The sequence below is a fragment of the Rosa rugosa genome, chromosome 4, assembly GCF_958449725.1.
Source record: "Rosa rugosa chromosome 4, drRosRugo1.1, whole genome shotgun sequence".
NCBI classification, from domain to species: domain Eukaryota; kingdom Viridiplantae; phylum Streptophyta; class Magnoliopsida; order Rosales; family Rosaceae; genus Rosa; species Rosa rugosa.
In genome coordinates this window covers 1096133-1124028 of record NC_084823.1, presented here as the reverse complement: position 1 = coordinate 1124028, position 27896 = coordinate 1096133, and the positions used below count along the sequence as shown (strand labels likewise).

General features: G+C 38.9%; 1 protein-coding gene and 2 long non-coding RNA genes across 3 annotated transcripts; 1 reads left to right on the top strand and 2 right to left on the bottom strand.

Moving 5' to 3' along the window:
• Positions 1 to 3012: 3012 nt before the first annotated feature.
• On the bottom strand, positions 3013 to 5284 carry LOC133745117 (uncharacterized). The gene is made up of 5 exons (XR_009863451.1): positions 4966 to 5284; positions 4764 to 4861; positions 4122 to 4205; positions 3901 to 3960; positions 3013 to 3331 (listed from the first exon to the last, which is right to left on the bottom strand). It is a non-coding gene; the product is annotated as an uncharacterized LOC133745117 (long non-coding RNA).
• Positions 5285 to 6435: 1151 nt separating this feature from the next.
• On the bottom strand, positions 6436 to 8395 carry LOC133742588 (uncharacterized). The gene is made up of 4 exons (XR_009862637.1): positions 8026 to 8395; positions 7086 to 7187; positions 6741 to 6824; positions 6436 to 6525 (listed from the first exon to the last, which is right to left on the bottom strand). It is a non-coding gene; the product is annotated as an uncharacterized LOC133742588 (long non-coding RNA).
• Positions 8396 to 18986: 10591 nt separating this feature from the next.
• On the top strand, positions 18987 to 25902 carry LOC133742556 (nitrate reductase [NADH]-like). Its single transcript, XM_062170241.1, has 4 exons — positions 18987 to 20149; positions 20256 to 20390; positions 21282 to 21514; positions 22032 to 25902. The coding sequence occupies exons 1-4, from the start codon at positions 19141 to 19143 to the stop codon at positions 23373 to 23375; spliced, it is 2721 nt and encodes a 906-aa protein (XP_062026225.1). The 5' UTR covers positions 18987 to 19140; the 3' UTR covers positions 23376 to 25902.
• Positions 25903 to 27896: the final 1994 nt, after the last annotated feature.

Genomic DNA, 27896 nt, shown 5'->3' with positions numbered 1-27896 from the left:
AAGCCCTGACCCTCAACGAAACTGAAAGCAAGTTCATCCCTCATTACCATTTTTGCACAAGCTAACCTAGAGACTGTGTCATCAAAACCCACAGCAACAAGATTCCCACCCTTTTCCGCAGATTCAAAAGTGAGGTACCTTTGTTTTTTGTTGGGGACGAACAGAGGACACTTCTTGCACTGGAACAGCATGTGGTTCCTCATTGAAGTGGTCCCATTTGATCTGGAGTCGCATGCATATGTTTGGGGGCAATACTTGCATTTAGATCGAGCTGGTACCTTCAATGTCCCATCCGGATTCTTCACCCTCTCAACACTACGCCAAAAACAGCCTTTTACCGCCCACAATGTGCGCCGTAAATACCCTTTTACGGCGCACAAAAGTAGGCTGTAAATGCCGGAGCCGTAAAAGACGTTCCTCTTTAACGGCGCGCATAAGAAGGTCGTAATTGTGCATCCACGCAGGCCGTAAAAGACATTCCTCAATAATCCAATTTGATTTATGGGATGTTTGCACGCCGTGAATGTCAAGAAAGCACGCCGTAAATGACTTTCTGACCACTTATTTACGGCGCACTGGGCATGCCGTAAAAGACCTTATTCACGGCTTACAATGAATGCCGTAAAAGGCTGTTTTTATGGCACACTCTTGCATGCCGTAAAAGAAGTAGTTGCCCAATTTTTAAGGCCCAATTTGCACGCTGTAAAAAGCTTTTCTATCAATTTTTATATGTCATTCACGACGCACATAACCTGCCATAAAAGTCTTTGTGGCAAAGAGGTTTCTTGGCTGCTCATAATCCAAAAATGATCAACTAACAAAATGACTTGAGCAAGAATAATATTAACCTCAAAGGAGAGCTGGTGAAACAGCATATATATCATAGATAATGGAAAAGGTTTTAACAAACTTTTTATATCTAATCTGCTATAGACCAAGTACAATTTCTAACAAACTTGAGTTTAAACTTATGTTCAGAATATAGCGTATTACAAAATATACTACTTAATGAAAATGAAAGCAAACAATCCTTATAATAAACCCATAATAAAGCTAGAAAATAAGTGATTCAATAAAAGCTCTAAATCATTCTCATGAACTGATTAAAAGCAATGAAAGCAAACCATAAAGCTAGACAAAGCTTCAAATACTTGCAATATTCAGTTGATTAAAGAACTGCCTGCATCCGACTCCCATCCAGTGCAAGAATATGTTCCACACATGAATCTAAGGCTCTAGAAAATCTCCACAGTCCAAACATCGCAGCAGCTCCTACAGATGGGTCAAACTTGGTGCAAATGTGGAAAATGACGGATAGCTAAGATCAAGACAAAGAAACCAGCAGCACTTGCCCTTTCCTATCAGCATCCAGGGATAAAATCCCATACAATAGAACAAGTTGGGGATGGTGTATAGATATGCACAATACAACTGATCTGAAAACACAACAAATGATACATAAATGATTAACAAAAACTAAGAAACAAAAACTCATACAAATAAACAGCTCGCTCACTCAACTGAGTGAAAAATGAGTCGTTGTGAAACTAATACGCAGACAGTAAGTGAGTTTTTAAACCAGGAAATTGGAAAGCAATTCATATATTTAAACCATGTAATTTGAATTCCAGAACTGCCATATTCTACTTAGACTTGCCAAAGAAAAGTCCAAAAGAGAAAAAGAAGATAAATCAACAGCAAACCATGCCAGAATGTGGATCAACATTCATTGAGTAATTTGCTCTTCTACAACTAGTGTAGTACACATGATATGCTTCAGTTTAGTGCTGTCAGCTGTAAATTTTTCCTCATAACTGCTTCAGTTAGTACACATGATATGCTTCAGTATAGTAACAAGTTCAATTATCCAATACCTCACAACAAAAAGAGATGATAGAATAAATTACCTCAAAGTTTCAATACTAGCTAAACTAGCTTGATGTACTTGATAGGCCATGCAATTGTACTTCCTTGAGCCATACTTAGCGTTCCAAACTCTCTCGTTGGTCGATACAAAGCTATATCCTCCAAAACATCAAGAACCCAAACTTTCCAACATTCTTGGCCCAGAGGCACGTGATGGACCATTGCAGTCGGATCCTTTGACTCAAGTTTTGCACTTGCAACAACCTCTTCTCCCATTTGAAACCAATTTAATAACTCAACTCTACTATGATCATTCTTAATGCCCTTGGTCCTTGCACCTTCCTTTTCTTTGGTCTATATTTTCAGGTGCAGATTCCATGAAATCATCATTTAGCTGTGCATCTATATACATTCTATATGTCTCCAAGTTTTCAAAGTTTTCTATGGTTTCTTCCTGTACAGTAGTTCTTGGCTCATCTCCATGAAATGTCCAATTAATATAACTCTCATATATCCCATTTGAGGTCAGATGATCTAATACAGTACGAGGTGGATAAGACCATACGTTTATGTAGGGCTGGACTCGGGTCGGTTTTGCAATGTCAAGGACTGAACCCGGAACCGAAACCGATAACTGATTTTCGGTTCGGGTTTGATGTTTTTTGTATGAAGAACCGATGCAGAACCGAACCGACCATTCTCGGGTCGGTTCCTCGGTTTTTCAGTTCCATTCCAGATCGGTCTCATTCTCGGTTTTTCGGTTCCAAACTCGGATCGGTTCCAAGTTCGGTTCCTCGGTTTTCCGGTTCCATTCCAGATCGGTTCCATTATCGGTTTTTCGGTTCCAAACTCGGATCGGTTCCAAGTTCGGTTCCTCGGTTTTTCCATATAGAAACACTGCTTTTCAGCTGTTTCTACTTTCTAGTTTTCACTTTTCCTGATTTCCATACATACATTCAAATGATTCAATATATCACAATTTATTCACTCATTCAAACTCAAAACAGTATCTACAATATACATATTCAACAATCAACATCAACATAGCAAATTAACAATTTCCTGCAAACTCCCAAACTGTCAAAGCATGAAAGTGATGAAAGCATTAAACTATCCAACAATCAAAAGTTCAAAACTCTCAAACTATCAAACACAAACAATCAAAAGTTTCACATGCATAAACTGCAAACTCAAAGTCTCACATGCAGCAAATAAAACTAAACAATAAAGTGAATAAACTTAGTCCAAATTAAACAATGCAGCTGCATCAATTTGCAGCAAACTTAAATACTGAAAACTAAATCAATTTGCAGCAAATAAATCAATTTGCAGCAAACTAAATTGCAGCTGCATCATTCAAAATTGGAAGCGGATGGGTCAGAGGAGCTAGCAGATGCTTCGGACATGGAATTAGATCTCCAACTCCAAGGCAGTAAGCAAGAAGCAATCTGTAGGTCAAGATTTCCTGCCAATCCGGATAAACATGACCAAATTAGCTAAATTGTAAATACAGGACACCAAATTGACTAAAAAGCAAGGCCAAATTAAAAGTTTAAAACATACCTGATTAAACTAAAATTACATATGTTGAAATTACATATGTTTAAAACATCCCACCCACATTTACCGATTCAGATAGTTTCTTTATAAAGAGCAATTTTGCACTAGCAGTAGTAGCAGTCATATATCATTACCACTAAAAATGTTAAAATGGGAATCAAATCAGCCATCTTTTTCATGTTGGAGCAAGAAAAACAAAGAAGAAAAAGAAATCACTAATGATATTCTCTGCACATTCCTAGAGTTCCAGCACCAGATTAATTCCAAGGTCCAAATTTGTCACAAACTACACGTAGGGTGGTTAACTAAAACAGAAGTACCCAATTGAAATCAAGACTGAAACTTTTTTTTTTTTGAGTTGAAGTAACTATATAAATCTGGTTATCAATAAAATTATGCTAATGAGATTTCTCCATCCCTAAAACGATTATGTAAAGCAGCAGTAAAGTGAACTATGAAAAGGGCGCATCTTACAGCGATTGTCGCTATTTGGCTACGATCTCCCCACTCAGCTAAAAATGTTAGAACGAATGACTGCAAGATCAAATATAAGAAATCAGTAATGAAGATTATAACAGCTATAGGTGTTGGTGCTTTGGTTTGATTTCTCAATACAATACAGCTAGCTAATGAATAATATATGGATCATATGTACACAGTAAAAAAAGAAACCATGACAATAGCAGTAATCATACCTCCAAAAAGATTGGTGTACAAAATCTAGAAAAGAAACGGCGGAAAGTTGTCTTCCCCTGTCCAGACTCAAGTTTCTCTTCTACCTGAATATATCAGGTGCCAACCAAATTTGGAAAATGAACCCAAATTAGACTATAAGAAAAGTGAATTTCAATTTGGAAGCTAATAAATGTTATGGGAGCATATCATAAAAGAAGTGAACATATTTCTACTGAAACTTAGTAATCTGCATCATCATCAAGAAAATCCCAGCTCTTCTTGTTTCTGAAACTTTAGTGGAGCAAATTATCCCAGAAAATCCCAATCCAAATCGCCAAACCCATAAACTAAATGAGGAGAATCAACAACAAGAAAACTCAAATGGAAATCGACATCAACATCAAGATCAAATCAGTTAATCAGCAACATTATCTTTGTTAAAAACCTATAATTACCATCAAGATCAAAATATCAAATGGAAATCGTCAAATCGAACCCATTTCAACTATACGCATTCAAAATCGAACCCATTTCCCACAAGATTAAATGGAAATCCAAGTATCGAATCCAATTTTACAGATTACAAATTTAGAATTCAGAAACTCAGAAGAGAAGAAGAGGAGGAGCGGAGCTCGGAGAGGGAGAGAGAGATAGTGAGATACCTGGAGCCTGAAGGCGGAGCTCGGAGACCGGAGAGGCGGACTGGCGGAGACGGGTTGCTGGTTGCAGCTGTGTTCGCTCTCCTATACTCAGTCACTCACTGCAGGACAGGATTCAAACGAAGAGGAAAAAGTAGTCAGATTTCACAAATCGAAGAGGAAATTGCAGAGCGATGAGAGTAGAATGAGAAAAATGAAAGCTTACACAAATCGAAGGAGGCTGACAAATCGAAGGAGACTGAGAGAGTGAGACTTTGAGGGAGGTCGTCTCGCTCGTCTGGGTTTTGATATTCTATTACTTGATTTGTAGGATTTGCAATCGAGACGAGGACTACGCGCACTGATTGTTTGGTGACAGGACGAGGACGAGGGAGACCTTTAACGTCTCGCTGGAGACGTGCCGTGATTGTTTGGTGCGGCCGATCCTTCTCCGTTTTTGTTTCTAGGATGGAGACTGAGAGAGTGAGAGTTTGTCAGTTTGAGCCTTTGAGGGAAGAGTCGAAGAGCGGAAGAGATAACATTTTAGGGTTTTGATCGAATGGATAGGAGATTATGAGATAAGATGGAAGGCTCTGATCGCATTTGGAAGGCTAAGATCACATGAGAATGGGTCTATTTTACATAAATAAGCTCACCACTAATGTCCACTTATACACTGACATATGTAATTCGGTTCCAATGATGTTTTAAAAACAAGGACCGGAACCGAACCGAGAACATGTCTCTAGGAACCGAACCGAAAAAAATGTGTATACCTATGTCGTAGAACCGAACCGAACCGAGACTTTCGGTGCGGTTCGGTGCGGTTCCTTCGGTTTTACGGTTCTAAATCCCAGCCCTACGTTTATGCAACTACTACATGGGCACTGGATCTTTTCAGGATACCCCTTACTTGCATGAATGCTATTAACAAACTTTTTTGCTCCGTCATAAAAGGCTCTAGGATTGCTAATAACACACAACAACAACAACATAAAAGAGTTTACAATACATTTATGAATTATATCATCATAACCTTACAGTTTCTAGTTTTAGATGTAACCTGCTTTTACAATAAGCCCATTCTTTATCCATATTCTTTCAGCTTTGTTTTCCTGGAGCTACTTTTGACCTTATATTTAGACACCAAACATATTGCAATTTAGGTATTATAAATGCAATCAAATAGATTCTTACATCAGAGGTGCAAAAACAAAGAAAATTTTGGTAGCAAGCAAAAATATCTTCACAAGGAGGTAAACACTCAAGTGATACAAAGGTATATATCATAGAACCATCAACAACAAACAAAGCACAGAAATATAATACATCAGTATTAGGCAGATCTCAAAAAGTTTCAGGGAATAAGAAAGAATAAAATTGGTCGAGAAATTCATCCCAAGAGTGAGAAGCAGGGTCGTAAGACATGGGATGCAAGTTCAGGTAATAAACCAACCAGTCTCAACTATGAACAACTGGTTTCAGCATCCAATTTATCTATTTTGATCAAATGCAATGATCACCAAACTAGTTAAATAAAACCAAGTTCTGAAATAGATCGATTGAAAGAGTCATAGGCACTGGAGGATGCAGAAATATTAGTCAATGGGGGCTGGGGGAGGACTTTCAATGTGCCAAGAGGTGATAATATCTTGCCATTTGAAATAGATACAAAAAAAGAAAAACAAAAGCAGTACCCCATCAATACTCTATTGCTATTCAGATGGACTTGAAATTCAAACAACTGTCCCTGAGGAACACCATAGTTGTCAAAGCAGCAGCTAATCTGCAAATAAAAAAGCTCCAGAAAATCAAACAGATCTTAGCACCCCAAAACACACACCAATGTACATCTTGACCTCTAGCAAAAGCTAGACACTACTTTAATTATATTGGCAGTCTCAAAGCTCCAGAGTCCAAACATCGATCTCTAATATGAATTGATTTTGCAGAAACAAATAGTGAGATTGTAAAGCAAACAACAAATACAGATAACAATACCTGGTATGATATCCAAACTTCCTTTAGACCATGGGTGGCAGCAATTATTGTCAACTCTGCACACCTTTCTGATGACACACGCTTCTGTCAAAACAAATAAGATAACAAGAAATGAACAAAAAGGTAACAAGAAATGTTTTACAAGAGATGTTTAAAGCTCTTTTGACTGCTCAACTACCCCGGATAAAAACAATAAAGCGGTAAGAAAAGGAATGCCCTAGAGATAACATGCACGGCCACACTAAACTACAGATACCACCCCAAGTTATCAAAAAGATGAAATTCATGGGCATGATCGTAAGGAACAGATTTGATACACACACAACATCATTGTAAGAAACTAACCTCAGAAGAAGCTTTATTCTCTGAGCTTGCTGCACCTGTACCATTTGATGTTTCTATTGGACCAGGACAAACAATGGTCACCCCAATTCCTTTCTGATAGAGCTGCATTAAAAAAGATAAATTAACACCATTAGGGGAAGCAGAAATTATAGTTGTATCAACAATTTTATCTTGTCTTGATATATTAACTGCTTTACTAAACATGCAATTATTCTTAGTATCTTAAATTTTTATAATTAAGTCTCAATATGATGGAAAACTTTAATTAGTGAGAAATGGAAAACAGCAGATTGCGGCAACAGACTTATACACATTCCTTTTACTCTGGAGATTGGAAGTACCCATTTAAGGCATGTTTAGAGGCAAGGTGTGAAAGTACGCAAGGTGTGAAACCACAATTTCAGACAACCCATACAAACCCAAACCAAACACTCACCTCTTTTCCGGCTGAAAACTATCCCCCAAACTCGATCAAATTTCCAGTTTATGCAAAAACATGAAACTTAGTTCCAATCCCCTTATCAAAACATTGAAACTTTACCGAGTTTCTTCCTTTATCTATTCATGTCATACAACAATACAGGAAGCACTTGCCAATGACCCAAAACAACGACAACAATGACAAAGAAAATCTTCATCTAAAACTCAAATCCATCAACAAGTTCAATACTTGATCAAAGTTTGGAATTCAGAATTCTCACACATTTTCATAAACCAACCGCACAACACAAAATTCAACACTTTTGATTCCTCCATGCTTCTCTTCCCTCAACAACAAACATATACAAAACGATCAATAAGTAAAACAAGTCACAATAGCAAAAGGTGTATCCAAATACAAACTCAGAAAACATGATAAACATCAAAAAAAAAAAAAAAATTCAGGGTCTTTATGAAAACAAACAGAGAGAACAGTATTCAAAAAGAAGAAAGATCCCACCTTTGGTGTGCTCAGATAGTTTTGGGAATTGGGTTTTCACTAAGAGTGTTGGATTGAAGTGAGAAAAGTGAAGCCGGCTATGGTTTCGCACAAGAAGAAAGGCCTGAGTTAGCAGTTAACAGCAGAAGGCATGCACATAGGAAGAAAGCGCTCTGGGTATTTTCAACTTCAAGACCCGGATTCCGGTGGCCCGAATCTCCGAGAGCGGTGATCACTTCAATGTTCTTTAATTTGGAGCTCAATCGATCCACGGAATCTCGATGACAGGAGCAGAAAACGTGGTGGCCGGTGGTGGGAGGTGGCCGGCGACTCGGCAGTGGAGCAAATCCACTGAACGGCGACTCAGCGGTGGGAAGAGACGTGGGGAAGAGATAGGGAAGAGATGGAAAACTGAGGTCTATCGGGGAGAGAGAAAACTTTTGTTTTATGAAATGAAAAAAAATAGAATTAATTAGAAAGTGTAGAAGAAAAAGATGGAGGGAAATAAAATTTTGGTGAAAATTTCGCACCTTTCACTTTTACGGCACACATCAATGTAGGCTGTAAAAGACCATATTAAAAACCACATTAACGGCGCACATACTTGCATGCTGTAAAAGACCAAACGAAAATAGACATTAACGGCGTGTATTAATGCATGCCGTAAAAGACCAAACGAAAATAGCCATTAACGGCATGCATTAGATGCATGCCGTAAAAGACCATATCAAAAAGTATATTAACGGCATGCCTTAAAAGTGCGCCGTAAATGTATGTCTATTACGGCATGCATTGATGCACGCCGTAAAATGTGCGCGGTAAAAGAGTCATTTTCTTGTAGTGCAAAGTGCTCCCAAGCTTTTGACTTGTTCTTCCTACTACTAAACCTGTTCAATTCCATAAAGTTATAAACAAATGACAAATCAACCACAAGTATACATTGTTCCAACCATAAATTCATAAACATTGTTCCAACTAATTGCATTCTGCCGTTCTGCATACCTGGTTGTTCCATCAGGATCTTCAGAAACTGGAGGAAGGGGTGCAGCTCCTTGTTGATGACTTTGGTCCACCGTCTGAGTAGGAGTGGCTGTGGGTGTCGGAGTTGTTCCAATGCTAGAACCATTAGTTGGAGTAGGTATGGGAGTGGAATTAGGAGTCTCAGATGCCCCTTCCATTACCTGCAAGTGCAAACAGAAACACATATTTATGAAGTAGCTTCTTCACAAATAATAGCTCATGTAAAACAAATAGGACTGAACATCAAAAAACTCGATGTAAATTTCAAATCAGAAAAGTGTAAACCCTAATTTTGAATTAGCAAATGAGAAAACCATGCTCTTTACATATATTTTAAGATATATACAATTATAAAGATACAGCCATACAAGTTCATAGTTCGATTAGAGAACTTGCCTTAGAGAGACAGAGATCTTGTGCAGACTGAAGAGATTTTGCAACTGAGGAAAATAAGAGAAGAGTTAATGATATAGATTACAAAGAAGTGAGAGAACGACATTTAGAGAAGAGAAGAAAGGAGAAGCCATACTCGATCGGCGATCTGGTGGGAAGATTAAGCTACTTCAGGAAGATTGAGCAGAGCGCCGTTCTCTTGAGAGAGTCAGAAACGAGAGACTGAGAAAGACTGAAAGTGAATTGAGGTCGAGTTGATTGGGGACTTAGGGTTAGAACTTAGGATTTGGTGTGGTCGAGTTTAGAAAGGCTCGGATTTCAGCCACTAAATATTTGACACCTATTTAATAATTAATAAAAAATATATTTTAATTAAATTAATTCGGTTCGGTTTAAGTCGGTCGGTTTTGGGCCTTAACCCGGATCCGACCCGTATTTGTCCGGTTCGGTGGCCCACGTCCAGTTTTCTGTGTTCTTTGTATTCGGTTCGGAAACCGCACCGATTATTTCGGTTCGGACGGTTCGGTAACCGATTATTCGGTCAGAAATGCCCAGCGCTAGAAAAATCAACACTTTCGTTTTGCTCCCCGATTTTGAAATAGTCTGTGACATGTCTTTACATGAATAATTACGTTTTTCTATTTAAAACTTGGATGTATTATTTGATCAACAATTTGAATCTTTAATTTGATTCAACACCCGACATATATACCTGATGAGAATTGAGCTGAGCCCCACTAATTTTGATTCGCTCTGTTTGAAAACCAGTTGGTCTTCAAAGCCTCTCTAATTTCCATAAGTGCAAGCACACAGACCCTGAAAAACCCTAGGGCATGATCGAAACATGGTACCGACTAGGATTGCTTTTTTCTTTTTCTTTTTGATTAACGACACGTCGTTTCAATGAAAAGTTATACTCAATTACTCGCATAAAATCATCATTATATCAAAGAAGTACGTGGTGAACCAGCCCCTCATTGGTGCTGTACAATATCCCACCAGAAAATCTCATATCGCCAGCAAGAACAAAAGTGTGGCCTCTGTGGCACTGCCCTTTTGAGAAAGGAAAAAATCCAACCACAAGCCAATCAAACCAGAAAGAAAGTCACATCAAGAGTGCACTAGATTTGTCTTCCTAGCTATATAGTAAAAGGGTCTCAACCATAAGTTAAAAAGCGTCTCAACCAAGTCGATCATCCCCATGGACCCAATTCATGTTTGACAATATTCGATCATTTTGTCAGATGGAGAAGCAAAGAAGGAATACAGAAATTGGCTCCAAGGCTTCACCAAAGGGCACACGGCCAGTTTCTCCCTAACCCCCTCAGTCTTCAATCAGCCGCCCCCAGTTGTGATGTTGTGGCTCGTGACCCTTCTTTTCTGGTAGCTTTGGTTTCTCTGCATAGAAACCATGGCTGGTTAGTAAAGAATAATAGACGCCCCATGTTTTAGTTCATTGGCCATTGGGGCATCCCATTCGCCACTTCTCATGCACAGCTCCTAATCAAACTGTCTGGCCCTAGCTCTAGCATCCCTCATATACCAGTCCTTGACTTATTCTGCTCTATCCCTTTAACTTTTACCAGTTGTATTTTATTCCTGAAAGATCTGATTAATTATTTGTTAATCAAACTAATTTGGAATCTTCCATTTGTTTTCTCTAATCCCACTCTATCAAACAAGCTAATCATATTTGTTTAGAGCTTTTCCCCACAGGCATTGCCTAACTACCAGCTAGAGCTGCCCTTTCCAATTTTCATACTCGATCCAGGTGCAACACCAACCCTAAACTTTATACTTAACAATATTATTTGCATGGTACGTGTACTTTTGCTGCAATATGCCATAATGAAACAGCGCCATACAATGTCTGAAACTAAAGATAAGAAAGTTGAGATGATACGTAACGTAAGATAGCTCCACAGATTGCTCGTACAGCTGTTAAGTTAACACCTCCAAAACCCTAGCTTAGAGAAGCGTATAATGAACAAATTTACTAAATGGGTGGAATTACAGAGAGTTTAATTAGTCTCTCAAGTTTTTAACGATGAAAAATAACAAAATATTTATATTAAGAGTACAACAGTATCTTCGCATAATTCTGAATATTTTTCTTGGTACAGGAAGTAGATAGTGTTAAACAGCGACAGGTATGGCTCGTGGCTCACCATTGTACCGATAATGTCCCAACTTAATCACCCATTAGGTGTTAGGTTTTAATCACAAAAGACCTCGGTACAATTGGATAAGAGTCACCCACTTATAAGCTATATTCTAATGTAGGATCTTTCCTCTCCAACACACCCCCTCACGTGCAACCTAGCTCTAGGTAGTAGGTATGCACGTGAAATTAATTGACAAACCCAATTCCCACATTAGGAATCGGGTCACAAGTCCCACATTAGAGACTTGACCAATCACATAACAATTTAAGGCCCACATCGGACACTTGGTAATAATCCAATCAGAAACATCCGATGGCCAATTTAATGAACCCAAACTAGGTCCATGATTGGAGAAGAGATTGGTGAATCAATTAATGACTGAACCCAAATTTGGGTTCATAATGGTGACGTAATTGAAGAGCGACTCGCTCTGATATTATGTTAAACAGCGATAAGCGTAGCCCACCCATCATTGTACCGATACTGTCCCAACTTAACCACCCATTAGGTGTTGGGTTTTAATCACAAAATGTCTCGATACAATTGGGTAAGAGCCACAAACTTATAAGTTATATTTTATTTTGTCACTTTTTCAATGTGAGATCTTTCATGTCCAATAGATAGGTTACTTGAAGCGTCTCTCTTTATATATATACACGTATAAATTTTTTAATTATAGGTATATACAGTCACTGTCATCTTAATCTTGCACTATAACGTTACTTCCTTTTAAACTGATTTAAAGTGAAGGCAGATATTTATGGCCTTTATTTTCAAGTGAGATATTAAAGTCAACATGTCATTTGAAAAGTCCCCGGCCTAAATGCCTTAATTCTGTAAGTTCTAGCATACAATTTCTTTTTCTTTTGACCCAGGTATTGTATATCCCAAATTAATCAATACATTTTCATTGACTAAATAATATGTACTACTGTGAATGTATATAATAGAATGTGTAATATTCTCAGACATGTAGGTATCCAACTTAAAACTCAGTGACGATGCGTTAAGAAACCAAAAGTATCATGCGCGTAAGATTTTGCATTTTTAATGCAAGACGCTTTTTCAACATAAATATCGCTAAGGTTCTCTAATTTATCAAGTTTCTACAATATAACTGAAAGGATCATCTCTCACTTACTACTGACAATATATGTGAAACCCATAGTCCCTCGAGAAGTCCCAAGGGTACGTACAATCTGTTCAAATTCTAAACTGCCGATCGTTGACACAGTATTAGATAGGAATATAGACTGATAGTTAGATCGATCAAAAAGCTTTTGATTTTCAAATTCCAGTAGCTGATCGATATCCGTACATAGCTTCCTCATCCATGGTAATGCGCGCATGCATGTGTATGCCTAATCATTGGGCCGGTCAGTTGCAATTTTCTATCCTTAATTTTCTTGTTCTAGCTTCTGTCAATTGAAAGATAGGTGTACGTACTGAACGTACATAATAAACTATGGTCTTATAGTTATATATACTTCACTTATAACCCAGACTCAAATCAATCTAGCTGCTATGACCTTGCTTGCACGTACTTCCCAGATGCATGGTGTCAATGCTTGCTTTCAATGAATACAGATTGAAAACGATATATGGACGTTTTAAATTCGGGATGGAAATTTAATAATTTATTTCACAATAAAATATAATAATGTTGTAAAAATTGTTAGGCAATAGACGGGCAGTGGGAGAGGTGTAACACCTAGGTTTCTACGCGGGCGCCTCGGCGAAATTTTATTTTATTTTAATTTTAATATACAACTATAAATAAGGGAGTGAAAATGGCACTCTATTTTCACAAACCACACTCCCCCTCGGCCCTTCCTCCATGCACACATTCTTTAAAAAATTATTCATAGAGCAGGGTGTGGTTTGTAAAAATAAAAAGAGTGTCAATTTCAATTTGCTTACTCAAAACAAAAATTTATACTGTATTGGTAAATACAACCATGCAAAATTAAAGGAGATACAGGTTAATGTTAGGACCTTCAATTCCTTGCACACACTTCCCAGATGCATGGTATCCGTGCTTGATTTCAATGAGTACATATGCATCTAAACAAAATGAAAACGATATATGGACTTCTTTAATTCATGATGAAGATTGAATTATTCCACAATAAAATATAATATTCTACTCAATAGGGTTGGTTTAGTGGAAGCATGCTAGGTTGCAAGTAAGGCGGACGCTGCAGAACTTCTCCTGATAATAGGAGGTCTCTGGTTCGAACCCCAACTTATGAAAAACATCCCTTAGGGAGGGGCCATACTCAAGTTGCTCCCAGCCCTAAAGTGCTAACTCACTTAGCCACCATTTTCATTACATAAAAAAGAAGATAATAATAATAATAATATTCTAAAAATTGGTAGGCACGTAGGGGTGGGTAGAGGCCTAACACCTAGGTGCCTAGGTAGGATTTTTATTTTGTTTTAAATTGATTATACAAAAAATAAATACGTGCTTGCTTAAACCAAAAAACTGCTGTTTTGAAAAATATATACATGCAAAATTGAAGGATATATAAAAATTCATTGAAAATATGAGAAAAAAAAAGTTGAGGATATAATGATTAGTGAAAAAGAAAAAGTCATTTTTAAGTATTTGATAAAAAAAAATTATTAACATTTTTTTTAACCCGACCCGCCCCTCTTCCTAGCCACGCCTAAGCATTTTTGATTAATCGAGGTGGTTGATCACCGCCTAGCATTTAAGAGGGGCATAGGTGGCCACCTAAGACGAGTTTTGTAATAATAAAAAATGGAAATTATATTGTACCTACCTCTATGTCATACACATAACCACAAATATGAGAACAAATTTGTTGTCATTGTGGTAAGGATAGTCATATTTTGTGTAATTTTAGTTCTTTTAGAGGTAGCTACTTCACCTATAACATTTTTGTTCAAGTTTATGAACAAACTATTGTTAATGTGGTAAATTGGTTCAATTATATATAAGTAGTATATTAAAGAAAATTCTCACGGTTTATCAAACCCTAAATTTCAAGTTAGAAAAAGCCACCGCTCTCTCTCTCTCTCTCTCTCTCAAACCAGAGCTAGGGTTAGGGTTTTTTCTTTGCAACTTTCAACAGGTTTTCACGATGACCTCTGTTGATGTTATGGCTGCGCGTCTGGCTTCCTTCCTCGCACTCGCTGAGGGAAAGAAGTAAGTTGACCTGCACCCAACCAAAGGAAAAGGGTTACGACAAGCTAATGTGTTCATGGTGGGAAGGTTGTTGACCGCAAGGGAGTTCAAGGTTCATTCAACTTTGGGGATCGGATGTTTTGCAATGTGTGGAGGGTGAATAGGAGTCTGCAGGTGGAGGAGGCAGAGGGTCAAAGGGTATTGTTTACGTTCTCAGATCCGGCTGATCAGGAGCGAGTCTGCCGGGGAGCACGGTGGGGTTTTAATCGGGCCCCGGTGGCGTTGGCCATGTATGACGATGTTTCTCATGTGGAACAAGTGCCGCTGGTGAATGGCTTGTACTGGATAACACTGATAGGTATCCCTCCTACCTTCAGATATGAAAGAATCATGATAATGATTGGTTATACTCTGGGTGATTTTTAGGAGATTGATAAGCCAGGGAAAGGGTCAGTAAGTATCAGATTCGGGTGGAGATTCCTTTCACTTGACCTATGTTGCTACAACATTGGTTTTGGGTTGAAGATGAGGTTGAGTTCTTGTGCAAATTCCATTATGACAAACTGTTTGGAAGATGTGGAGTGTGTGGGTTGATAACTCATGTTGGTTTACCGTGCTCAGGGCCGACCTTGGATGAGGAGGCGGCAGCGGAGCGTATGGTGTTGGGTGATCAGCAGGCACTGCTAGCATCGGAGATAGCTCTGCTCTAAGGTGGGGGTACGGCGTCCAGTTCTGGGACAGGTCCAAGCAGTAGCTGCAAGTTTAATGCAGCCATGCAAACTAGGGTTTCAGTGCAAGACCAAACCCTAGTTTTTCAAACTCAGGTACCAAACTCGATTCCGGAACAATTCCTGCCTACTCTTGCTTTTAAACCATGACGGAAGATCACCATTAGGGAATTAAATGCAACTGAAATGATGCTTGAACCGGTGATTGGTAAGAGGAGGGATCATGGTGAGTTGGAGGTCACCATCTCGCCTAAGAAGGTGAAACTTAGCCTTGCAGTGGGAAAAAAGAACTTGCAGTTTAATGATATGAGTTTGGTCCTAGTGGAACAAGCTAGCTACATATGGTATTGCGAAGAAGAACAAGAGAGGGAGACCAGTGGGAAGCAAAAACAGACTCCCGTATGGTACTGCAAGCAAGACAAAGGCTACGTGGCTGGATGGTAAGGCGGGAAAGGAGAAGGTGGTGAAAACAAACCTGTTGAACAAATCAGATGAAGGCATCAGCTCTAACCCGAAAGGGAAGGAGTTTGTTCTTGCTTAGTTGTTTTTCTTTTTTCAGGACATTAAGCTTGTACGAGGGCAAAGGCCTCTATGAGTCTTCTACGACATTTCTAGCGTCTTACATGTACCACAATTGGGTGTCTGGCATGTGAGGGTTAGATGAATGTTTTCCTTTCCTTAGAACGGCGAGGTTTTTTGTTTTTGGCATAAGCTTGCTTAACGGTGAGTGTCCCAGAGATTGTATTAGTTTGCATTAGCTTAGATAGGTTATCATGGCTTTGCCGGGAATCTTATGTAAGTGTTTTGTAGACTCTAGCTGTTTTGGTTATTGCTCTAGTGCTATCAATTCCTTCTTCAAAAAAATTATATGTAAATAGTTTAAAAAGAATGTGGTAGCTTTGTTGTCAATATCAAAAATTTGTTTCAATTAATTGTAATTTTTGTTTGGCTCCAATTTTCTTGCAGCTGGTCAACAGACTTTTTTTCTGCGCGGGTGTGCCAGCACCGTTCAGGTGCGGTCGTCGGGGGTGTCCCTTGACCTGACTTCTTCTGAGCAATTGTGGACGAGGAGAGCACCAACCTTGTCGCGAGATTCTTTGTGCCTCGTGGTGAGGACTTTTGCTGAGTTTCTTCTTGTTCACACAGATCGATACTCGACGTCGTAGATTGAGCAGAGCGAAAATCACTGGGAAGTGGGGAGAGCTTGCTAAAGCGTGACTTTAGCTTGGCTAGTTTGCGAGGGCGTTACCCTTGCTTGGCTGGTTCAGTAACTGTTGTGGTCGCGGTACTACAATCGGCTCCCGAGGAGACTAGGATCGAAGCACATTGACAGAGGGTTTGGTGGCACTAAAAGTCGGCTTCTGAGAAGACTAGGACTGGAGTGTGATCACCGGTAAGAGAAAGAGAGGGGCTGCTCTAGAAAGGCTTGGATGGTCATAGAGATTCTTTGATGAATTGTGTTGTGAATTGTTACTTGTTGTAGCCTCTATATACAGGCTATCAAGCCATAGTGGTTGGCCTTAAACAAATCATGATGGGTTAGGTTTGAGCACTTAAACACTAATGGAATGTTAAGTTTAAGCACTTAAACACTAATGGAATAATAGGTTTGAGCACTTTTTGCTCCTTTATTCCTTCAATTATATCTCCACCAAGAATTCAGAATGGGCCTTCGACTTCTTCATATCAAATGATCCATCATGAGTGTAGATCATTCAGGTAAAATTTCAGAGCTTAATTCCATGTGGTTGGGCCGGAATAGCTGTTGGACTTCTTACAGGTCCAGTTTTGCTTCTGCAGAAAATTGGACTGATTGTTTGAAGGCTTTCCACTCAAAACTAACTCTGGCATTCTTCATAAGAAATGATCCTTGGGATGTCTAGAATTAATCTGAAAAGTTTTAGCTCATTTAGATTTCATTTGGTTAGTCTGCCGCCCCTCCTTCCTTGTTTAGCTCAGTTTCTCCTAGCCGAAGTAGGAAAATGTGTTAAAGTTGACTTTTCATTTCCATGCTTCCATTATTTCATTTTCTTGCAGCTCGCATAATCTTCCATAGTAGGCTTTATTTAGCCTCTAAATAATATATTTCGAACTTATCAACAATATAGCTTGAGCCACTGACATTTCTCCAAGACACGCCTTGTCAGGCCAAAATGCTCATTTTGGGTCCAAACAATTTTAATTTAATTAAATGTAAAATGAGTGTATGATAAATATTTCAGTATTATAAACAACTCCAAATATAATATATTCAAAATCGATATAGTAATTGACAAAACACTAAAACGGTTCCGCATAAATTTTGAATCATATAATAGTTGATAAACATTGACTACGAGAGCATAGTTTTAAATGGTGGTATTAGCAAAAAAGATAAAATTATATCTAGTAAGAGCAAAAAGATAAACATTGACTACGAGAGCATAGTTTTAAATGGTGGTATTAGCAAAAAGATAAAATTATATCTAGTAAGAGCAAAAAGATAAAATTATATCGAGTAAGATATGTACTTACGAAACGGGTAGTAATTCGTTTGTACTATTTAGATCCTTTACTAAAATGAGAGAGAGATACTACCAAAATGATATCATCCTCAGTTTGCAACTTTGCATGCAGTGAACGTACACTCCTATTTTTTTTAGAATTATCGTTTTGATAATTATCCCTCTACATTATTAATTATTTCTCCCTCACATCTCTTATACATGTATAGCATGTGCGGTGGTTTCTTGCATGTAACTAATTTTTAATGGGTAATTCACTAATTTGTATCACTAATCATAAAATTAGAAACAATTGAAGTCACCTATTTGCATATAACTAATTTTTAATAGGTAATTTGTATCACTAATCTTTGTGTTTTTATTTTTGCTCGCACTTTCTTCTTAGGTATAACTTTGTAGTAGTTTTTTGACGACTCTTTTTTTTTTTTTTTTTTTGCATGGGTATTGTTGTATGGCTGTTGAGACAGTAGGGTATGCTACAGAGTTCAGCGGCCAAAGTATAGTGTAGTATGAATTGATAAAAAATAATAGAATTTCACCTTCATTTTCAAATTTAGTTAATTTTCTTTTTCACAACACCAGACTAAATGTTGAAAAAATACTCTAAGAAGATAAAGAGGGTCTTTTGAAACTGAGACTTGTTCTTGCTTGGGTTTTTTTTTTTTTTTTTTCAAACTTTTAGCCCTCCTTGTAATCAAAAACAAAAATAGTAAATATTTTTTACTATGTAATTTTCTATACATTTTATACCTAGATGTATGTCTAGACTTACCTAGACATCAGTAGTGTTCCCCTGGTCAGCAGCTGACCATGGGGAACACGGCTGACCTAGACATATACGTGTTTAATTATGTATTTATCGCCGTCCGATGTAGCTAAGGCACGAGCCATCCTCGTGAAGTTGAGCTAATCGAGCCAAGGCCTTCAGTCCTGCGCCGACACCACTTAACTCCAATCTAAACCCAACAGAGCTCCTTTCCTCTCACGAGGGTTCCCATGTCTCCGTCTGACGGGTGCGCACCCAACCATTGGGGGGCCTATATAAGTCTCCGTAGCCCCTTCCCTCATTTTCAGAGATTCCAAAAAGAACTCTCCCTCATTCTTTCTTTGTACAGATCAAAAGAAAACCATCTTTCCATATCCACTCTCACACGAAAACCTGAGCCAAAACTATGGCGGCCTCAGTCCAGCAGAACCGGCAGCTCCCTCACATCGACCCCGCCTTAAACGGCGTCGTCCGCTCCTCTTTCAAATCAAGTACTCCCAACCGCTACTTCCAAGACATCACTACTCCCCCAAAAAGCTCGGCCCCGATCGACGACTACGACGAGTCGTCCTCCAGCGACGACGAAAACGACGAGAGCATCGTAGAGTACATGGATTTGGTCCGGAGAGGCAACAGAGAATTAGAGCCGTCCATCTTGGACCCCAGAGATGAGGCCACGTCGGACAGCTGGGTGGAGCGCAACCCCAGCATGGTCCGCCTCACAGGGAAACACCCCTTCAACTCGGAGCCGCCGCTCAGCCGGCTCATGCACCACGGCTTCATCACTCCGGTCCCACTCCACTACGTCCGCAACCACGGCGTCGTCCCCAAGGCCACGTGGCACGACTGGACCGTCGAGGTCACCGGCCTCGTCAAGCGGCCCGCCCGGTTCACCATGGACCAGCTCACCACCGAGTTCCGCGCCCGCGAGCTCCCCGTCACCCTCGTCTGCGCGGGAAACCGCCGCAAGGAGCAGAACATGGTGAAGCAGACCATCGGCTTCAACTGGGGCGCCGCCGGCATCTCCACCACCGTCTGGCGCGGCGTGCGCCTCCGCGACGTCCTCAAGCGGTGCGGGATCTACAGCCGCATAGGCGGCGCCCTCAACGTCTGTTTCGAAGGCGCCGAGGACCTGCCAGGTGGCGGTGGCTCAAAGTACGCCACCAGTCTGAGAAAAGAGGTCGCCATGGACGAGAGCAGGGATATCATACTTGCTTACATGCAAAACGGCGAGCGTTTGGCCCCTGATCACGGGTTTCCGGTTCGGATGATCATACCCGGTTTTATAGGGGGCCGGATGGTGAAATGGCTCAAACGCATCGTCGTGACGACGAAGGAGTCCGACTCTTATTATCATTACAAGGACAACAGGGTCCTTCCCTCGCATGTTGATGCCGAGCTGGCCAACGCTGAAGGTAAAATTAGTAGTTAATTAGTTCATATTTAATTTACTATAAAATTCTCAGTTAGTTACTATTTACGTGGAGTGGACTGGAGCTTACTATGCTGGGTGGTGTGCAGCATGGTGGTACAAGCCGGAGTACATAATCAACGAGCTGAACATAAACTCGGTCATTACGACGCCGTCTCACGAGGAGATATTGTCGATAAACTCGTGGACGATGCCGTACACCCTCAAAGGCTACGCATATTCCGGTGAGCAGCTACCTTCCATTATCTATCTGTTCGATCAAATTTTTTTTGTTTTTGTTTTGGGTCAATTCAGTATGAAAGGGAATCTTTTTTAATGGAACCGATTGAAACACGTGGCTGGTATCACATTTAAGAGAGGGTTTACACGTACGGTGCTTTGGTAGTACTCGTAAAATAGAGTGGGTGATGTCTATTTTCAAGAAAACACAAATCATGACATGGGGTGGACTTTTCTTTTTTGGGTCTAGAGGAAGGAATGTATTAATCCATTTGTTTTCTTGACTTCACGTTGTTGTGTTAGTCTTGGTCTTTTTTTGCGAGTTCTTTCTACGTTCCGGGACACATTTTTCAAATAAAGTAAATATTTTTCCGTGTTAACTTGTGAATATAAATTTAAGTTGAGGGCGGTCACCGTCATTGATACTGTTTATAAGAAAGTAACAAATATCATATAGAAAAAAGAAGAAAATAACTTGTTAATCTAATTATTACCTATATATTTTACAAGATTTTTGTTTTTTTTTTGTTTTTCACTTCAAGTTTTGTGGGGTGATTCGAATTTATGACTTCAACAATCTAACATCATGATGAGTGACTTTCTCACTCGTTTTAGTCCTCGTTCATGAACATAATTTTTTAGGGCGGCCGCCGTCTGCGATACTCTTCATACTACCAACAAACTATCACATTTATCATTATTTTCATAAGAAAATAACAGGAAAGCAACATGTTAATTTAATTATTGCCTATGGGAGGCTATGCAGGTTTTTTGGGTTTTATTTTACATGATTTCATTTTTTTCTTTAATTCTTGTGGGGTGATTTCAACTCATATCATGACATTATCTCTCTGTTTGAAAGGATTATTCTGATGAGTAGTGTTGCGTTTTTACAGGAGGGGGTAAGAAAGTGACACGAGTGGAGGTGACTGTGGACGGTGGGGAGACCTGGCACGTCTGCAATCTGGACCACCAAGAGAAGCCGAACAAGTATGGGAAATACTGGTGCTGGTGCTTCTGGTCACTGGACGTGGAAGTGCTCAACTTACTGGTAGCCAAAGAGATTGCGGTGAGGGCTTGGGACGAAACCCACAACACTCAGCCCGAAAAGCTCATCTGGAATGTCATGGTAAGATTATTCGTTCATTCATTAATCAAGTTCAACCTTTTGCTAGAACCAACCGGGTTCTTTCACGTCATGTGGTTCTTGTTGTCGTTCATGTCTTTTTCAAGTTGTTTAGTTATAGAGCCACTAGGCAATTTTTGATGGGAACTGTCATGGTCTCCGTTTTATATATACTTGAAAAACATGATCTAAGTAGTTAATTACAAATGAGGTCATTCAAATAGTTTCCCCATTGGTGCCTTCAACCTTGGATCCTTAAGCTTTGGAATCCCCTGGCCTATTTTAATTCTTATAAGAATTAATTATATTTGATTGATTCGTTGGGCAGTGATCGAAGTACCTGGTGGTTTTCATATATGGCTTTAATTGTTGATCCCAAAAAAAAACATGGGACCTTAGAACTCTTCTATTATTGTGCAAATAGGACACACATGTTTCAACTAATTTTCGTATAGATGTGGACCATTTGAACCTCGAGTCTCTTTGCTAATTGATATCAGCTTGTGGTTCAAATGTGCAGGGAATGATGAACAACTGTTGGTTCCGAGTGAAAATCAATGTGTTGCCACACAGAGGAGAGATTGGAATAGTGTTTGAGCATCCAACCAAACCTGGAAACCAATCCGGTGGGTGGATGGCAAAAGAGAGACGCTTGGAGACCGAATCCAACGCAACCCTCAAGAAGAGTGTCTCTTCACCCTTCATGAACACTTCATCCAAGGTTTACTCAATGTCCGAAGTCAAGAGGCATAACACCCCTCAGTCTACATGGATTGTTGTCCACGGTCACGTCTACGACTGCACTAAATTCGTCAATGACCACCCCGGCGGTGCTGATAGCATTTTGATCAATGCTGGAACAGATTGCACCGAAGAGTTTGAAGCAATCCATTCCGACAAGGCCAAGAAAATGCTTGAGGAATATAGAATAGGCGAGGTGGTCGGTACCACAGGTTACGCCTCGGACTCTAGCTCCCCTAATAATACCGTCCATGGGCCACCAAGAATATCAACTGTGGATTCTATGTCTTCTCTTACGAATGTTTTGGCTCCTATCAAAGAAATCACACTAAAAAGCGTCGCGCTCAATCCGCGTGAGAAAATTCCATGCAAGCTTGTGACCAAGACCTCGATTTCACATGACGTGAGGGTATTCAGATTTGCATTGCCTTCAGAAGACCAAGGTCTAGGGTTGCCAGTGGGCAAGCACATATTCTTGTGTGCTAAAATTGAGGGCAAGCTTTGCATGAGGGCTTACACTCCAACCAGCTCCATTGATGAAGTTGGGTATTTTGATCTGGTGGTTAAGGTCTACTTTAAGAATGTGCACCCTCGGTTCCCTAATGGTGGGCTCATGTCACAGTACTTGGACTCTCTCCCAATCGGGTCGGCTCTAGACGTGAAGGGTCCATTGGGTCACATAGAGTACACCGGTAAAGGTAACTTTTTGGTCCACGGTAAACCCAAGTTTGCAAAGAAACTCGCCATGATCGCCGGGGGGACGGGGATCACACCCATTTACCAAGTGGCACAAGCCATCCTGAAAGACCCGGAGGACGACACCGAAATGCACGTCGTATATGCAAACCGAACCGAAGAGGACATTTTGTTGAGGGAAGAGCTTGATGGTTGGGCTAAGGAGCATGAGAGGTTCAATGTGTGGTATGTGGTGTCGAATGGTAAGGAAGGCTGGGAATACAGTGTGGGATACATCACGGAGAGTATACTGAGGGAGCATGTTCCTGATGGATCAGACGATTCTCTTGCGTTGGTGTGCGGGCCCCCACCGATGATCCAATTTGCCGTGCAGCCCAATCTGGAGAAGCTGAACTATGATGTCAAGAATTCGTTGCTGATATTTTGAAGGGTGGAGCGAGCTAGATCCACAGTAATATGTACAGGCCCGGCCCTGGGAAATTCAAGGCTCGGGGTGAAGAACAAAATTGGGCCCTTTATATAATTTTTTTTTTTTAATGTTTCATATTAATGAAAAAAATATGATACAACGGGAGGGACGTAAGACCAATACCACGAAAAATAAAGATTACATCAGTTTATATCAATCAAATCTCATCTAAAATGACTTAGGAAACATTACTCCAATACCCCAGAAGCGTATTTCTTAGGAAACATTACTCTAATAAAAAACAAAAGGACAAATATCAATCGAACAATAGAACCTGGATGTGAGAAATCCAATACGTTGTCTACGCAAACCGCCCTCATTGAGTCCTTGACTTTATTCACAGTTTCACACCAATGACACCACAATGCTGTAAACAATTGAAAAGAAAAATCAAAACCCAGGGCCGATGCACAAAATTCCATTGCTAAAGTTCAGTTGAACAAAATAGTATCATATTTCTAACCTGAATCACTTGATTTACGACTTTCCTTCTCACATCATTGTGGTGGTCTGGTGAGTGATACAATTGGTCTGATAAAGCACTAAACTGGAATTCTGGAAAACAAAGGAAGTTAGACATTGAATCAAACACACACATAAAAGCAATCAAGAACTGCACCATTCCAATCCTCATCTTCAATTTCCTAAGCAACCAAACAGGAAAAAAAGAACAAGAAGTGAAAATCGGAGAGTGAGGTATTACCGAATCAGGATCGTTGCGGAACAAGAACAACTGCACGGATCGCTCGACGAATTCGTCCCAGGAAGTAACATACACCAATTATAAAGATATAAAATTGGAAAGAGCAATGGTCAGCTTCCAGTTCCAGGTATAAGAAACAAAGCCCAAGATTTGTGATTTGTGAACAAGTAAAACAACGAGATTGAGAGGTTGAGAGACGGAGATTGAGATTGAGAGAGAGTCATAGAGAGAGACTGAGATTTAGATTGAGGAATTGCTAGCCTATTTATAGAGAGATTATGGAGAAGATGAATTGTCTTCTCCATAAATTGGTAACGGGTATATTGCTCGATTTCCTCCATGATTAATGAGACTTGGGAGCTGTGAATTGAGAGGAAGAAGAGAAGAATTAGAAGATGAAGAGTTGAAGAGAGGTTTTGCCGAAGAGAAAGAAAGGAGATGTCAGATGCGCGACTTTCTTTAGGGATTTAGGTTTTTTTTTTTTTTTCTCTCCCAAAATTTAGGCCCTTTTTTTCTCTCCCAAAATTTGGGCCCTGGGCCATCGCCCTGCCTGCCCTGGGCCAGGGCCGGGCCTGAATATGTAGATAGTATTAGTGTTGTATCATTGTTTTCTTCCACTTGAAAAGAAGGGGAGAAATCATTTAGATGGGGTTTTCTTTTTTTAGATGGAATAAAGTCAATTGTACTATTTTCTCATGTTGAGAAATATGTCGATGCCATTCCATATATACAACTTTGTTTTTCATTAATGTTAATATTATTGCATTAGAAATCTAAGAGCTCTGTTTTGTACCTTTTTTGACACTTTTAATTGATTTGCCTCGAAATTAAGTTATTAGGCGTAGTGATATCAAATAGGGTGTGTCATCGTCTTTTACGGCTAATTCAAGTATTTGGTGATCTATCTCGCTTAATTTAAGAGTTCTCTTGTAATTTAGGGTGTTTTCTATCGCATTTAATTAATTTGTTCTGATAGATTGTTAGGTGTCACTGTATTCTGAAGAGTGTATCATTGCTTTTTGCGGTGAGCTGAGTCAAGCATTTGATTATTTTTGTCATTTTATATTATTTATCGCTTTAAAATTATTAAACGGCGCGACATTTAAGAAACATTTGTCCACACATTTTATGGTGAGTCAAGTCAAACATTTAATTATCTCTTTCATTCTCTCTTTTCTCTTTCCTCTCTGTATAGCTGAAAGGTCAGCTATGAACTTAGTTTCCGCGTTCAACCCCAGCATGGCCCTTCCTAGCTTGAATGGAGTTTTTGGGAATCGTATTATGTACCTGAAGATCGAGGTTGAGTGATGAACCTTTGTTTTCTTTAATCCATTTCCATATATGCATACACGAACCAACTTGAATTCCTCCGAGATAAGCTTTTTCTCTCATGAATTTGACCGCAGCCAGTTTTCTTAGCAACAAACCAAGGGGACAATTGATTAATTATTTATGTTCCAGTGTAGGAGTAGCTAATCTGCTTATGCAAGTAGTTAAGATAATATTATTTGGGGCAAAGAAGGAGGACACCAAATTGAAAACGGCTCCAACGTTATTGGGTTGTTTGCGAGAGTAAACTATGAACAGATGCGTGACAAAATCTCCAGACTCCTATGCCAAGCAGAATATGGGGTGAACTTGTGGAGATCTTTTCATGTAATAACAGTGCGAAATTAAATTAGTATTTTTTTGTATTTTAAGTTTGAGTAGAGCATGAATCTTATTAGTTATTCCATGTATTAATATTTAATGTAATTATCTCAATTGCTTATTAATGCAAGTTCTTTCTTACTCAAAAAAGAAGAAGAAAAAAAATCTGTCAAACTGTTTTACTTTATGAAGGCAAAAAGATCTAATATGGTCACTACACTGGTTTGGCTTAGGAAATATGGCTATGGTTTCATATCTTCAAGGAGAATGCAAGTTGTTCATGCATTTCCTTTGCCTGAAACTTCAATTTCTACCAAGTTGGAGATCGAAGAGAGATGAGAGAGACGGAGTCTGTGGTGTAAAAAAAAAAAACAAAGATGGAGCAAGTAGTTTTTAGCACGTGAGTTGACATTTTACTTTTATCTTACTATATGTATATGTTTATGTATATGTATATGTATATATATATGTATAGGTATAGATATGTGTATGTATATGTATATATGTACGTGTATGTGTATGTGTATGTGTATGTGTAATGTGTAATGTGTACGTGTATGTGTATGCGTATGATCCAGTTTGCCGTGCAGCCCAATCTAGAGAAGATGAACTATGATGTCAAGAATTCGTTGCTGATATTTTGAAGGGTGGAGCGAGCTAGATCCACAGTAATATGTACATATTATTAGCACTAGGCAGCTCGCCCGCGCGATGCTGTGGATTTGTATTTTTTGTTGTAAATTTTATACGCAGTAGGGTAGAAATGATAATATAAAAAATATTAACTAAATATATTATCATTTTCCATATTATGAAAGCTGGTATTTTAACCTAACTTTAAATGGAAGTGTTGAGTATGAGCTGATATTTTAACCAAACTTCTGTATTTACATTTTTCAAAAGAAATAGATAGTCTAACAAAAGATATTATTTACATACAAATTAAAAAAGTGGTTAAATCTCACCAAAATATCATACATTTCAAGTTGGAACTAATCATCCTCTGATGTATCACTTATTGGTTCATATGGTGTTGAAGACCATTCATTTGTTTTTGGATACAAACGATATAATATAAGGAGCAGCATATGAAACTTAGCAGTGAAGCTTTCAAAAATCTTTATAACAATTTACTGATCTGTGACAAACATATAAAGTTCTAAATTCAAATTTAAGAATTACTCAAGACACCCACCTATATAATACCATGTTTACTGACTTTTTCTATTTTTCTATTTCTATTTAAAAAAATTATTTTAAATCAAGGCTTATGTTCTGGGCTCAGGTTATTGCACATTTAACAAACCTAAGTCATATATAAAGACGGATAAAAAGTTTGTATAATCCTACTAAGCTAAAACCATGGATTCAAGAACAAATAAATTTTAAAAATCACTGTTTTACTATTCATTGAACATTACATTCTACTTTTGTATATGTATAATTGTATCATTGTTTTCTTCCTCTTGAAAAGAAGAGCGGAATTCATTTAGATGGGGGTTTTCTTTTTTTTAGATGGAATTAATTGTACTCTCAAATTGGTACTTCTTTTCTCATGTTGAGAAATATGTCGATGCCATTCCATAGTTGTATATCAAAGTCTTTGTTTTTCATTAATGTTAATCTTATTGCATTAGGAATCTAAGAACCTGTTTTGTACCTTTTTTGTCACTCTTAATTGATTTTCCTCGAAAGTTATTAGGCATAGTTATATCAAGTAGGGTATGTACGTCATCGTCTTTTACGACTAATTCAAGTATTAATTCGGTGATCTATCTCTCTTAGTTTAAGAGTTCTGTTGTAATTTAGTGTGCTTTCTATCGCACTTTATTAATTTTTCTAACAGATTATTAGGTGTCACTGTATTCTGAAGAATGTATCATCGCTTTTTGCAGTGAGCTGAGTCAAGCATTTAATTATTTTTGTCATTTTATGTTATTTATTGCTTTAAGTTATTAAATGACACAGCATTTTAAAAAAAAATCATCCACACATTTTACGGCGAGCCAAGTCAAACATTTAATTATCTCTGTCATTCTCTCTTTCTCTTTCCTCTTTGGTTTAGCTGAAAGCTCAGCATGAACTTTGTTTCGGCGTCCAACCCCAACATGGCCCTTCCTAGCTTG

What these genes read in the sequence shown, in the direction of transcription:
- LOC133742556 (XM_062170241.1), top strand. Translation starts at nt 19,141, where the DNA reads ATGGCGGCCTCAGTCCAGCAGAACCGGCAGCTCCCTCACATCGACCCC. An exon ending in CGAGCTGGCCAACGCTGAAG is followed by an intron (nt 20,150 to 20,255) that starts GTAAAATTAGTA and finishes GGTGGTGTGCAG; the next exon opens with CATGGTGGTACAAGCCGGAG. An exon ending in AGCTCATCTGGAATGTCATG is followed by an intron (nt 21,515 to 22,031) that starts GTAAGATTATTC and finishes TCAAATGTGCAG; the next exon opens with GGAATGATGAACAACTGTTG.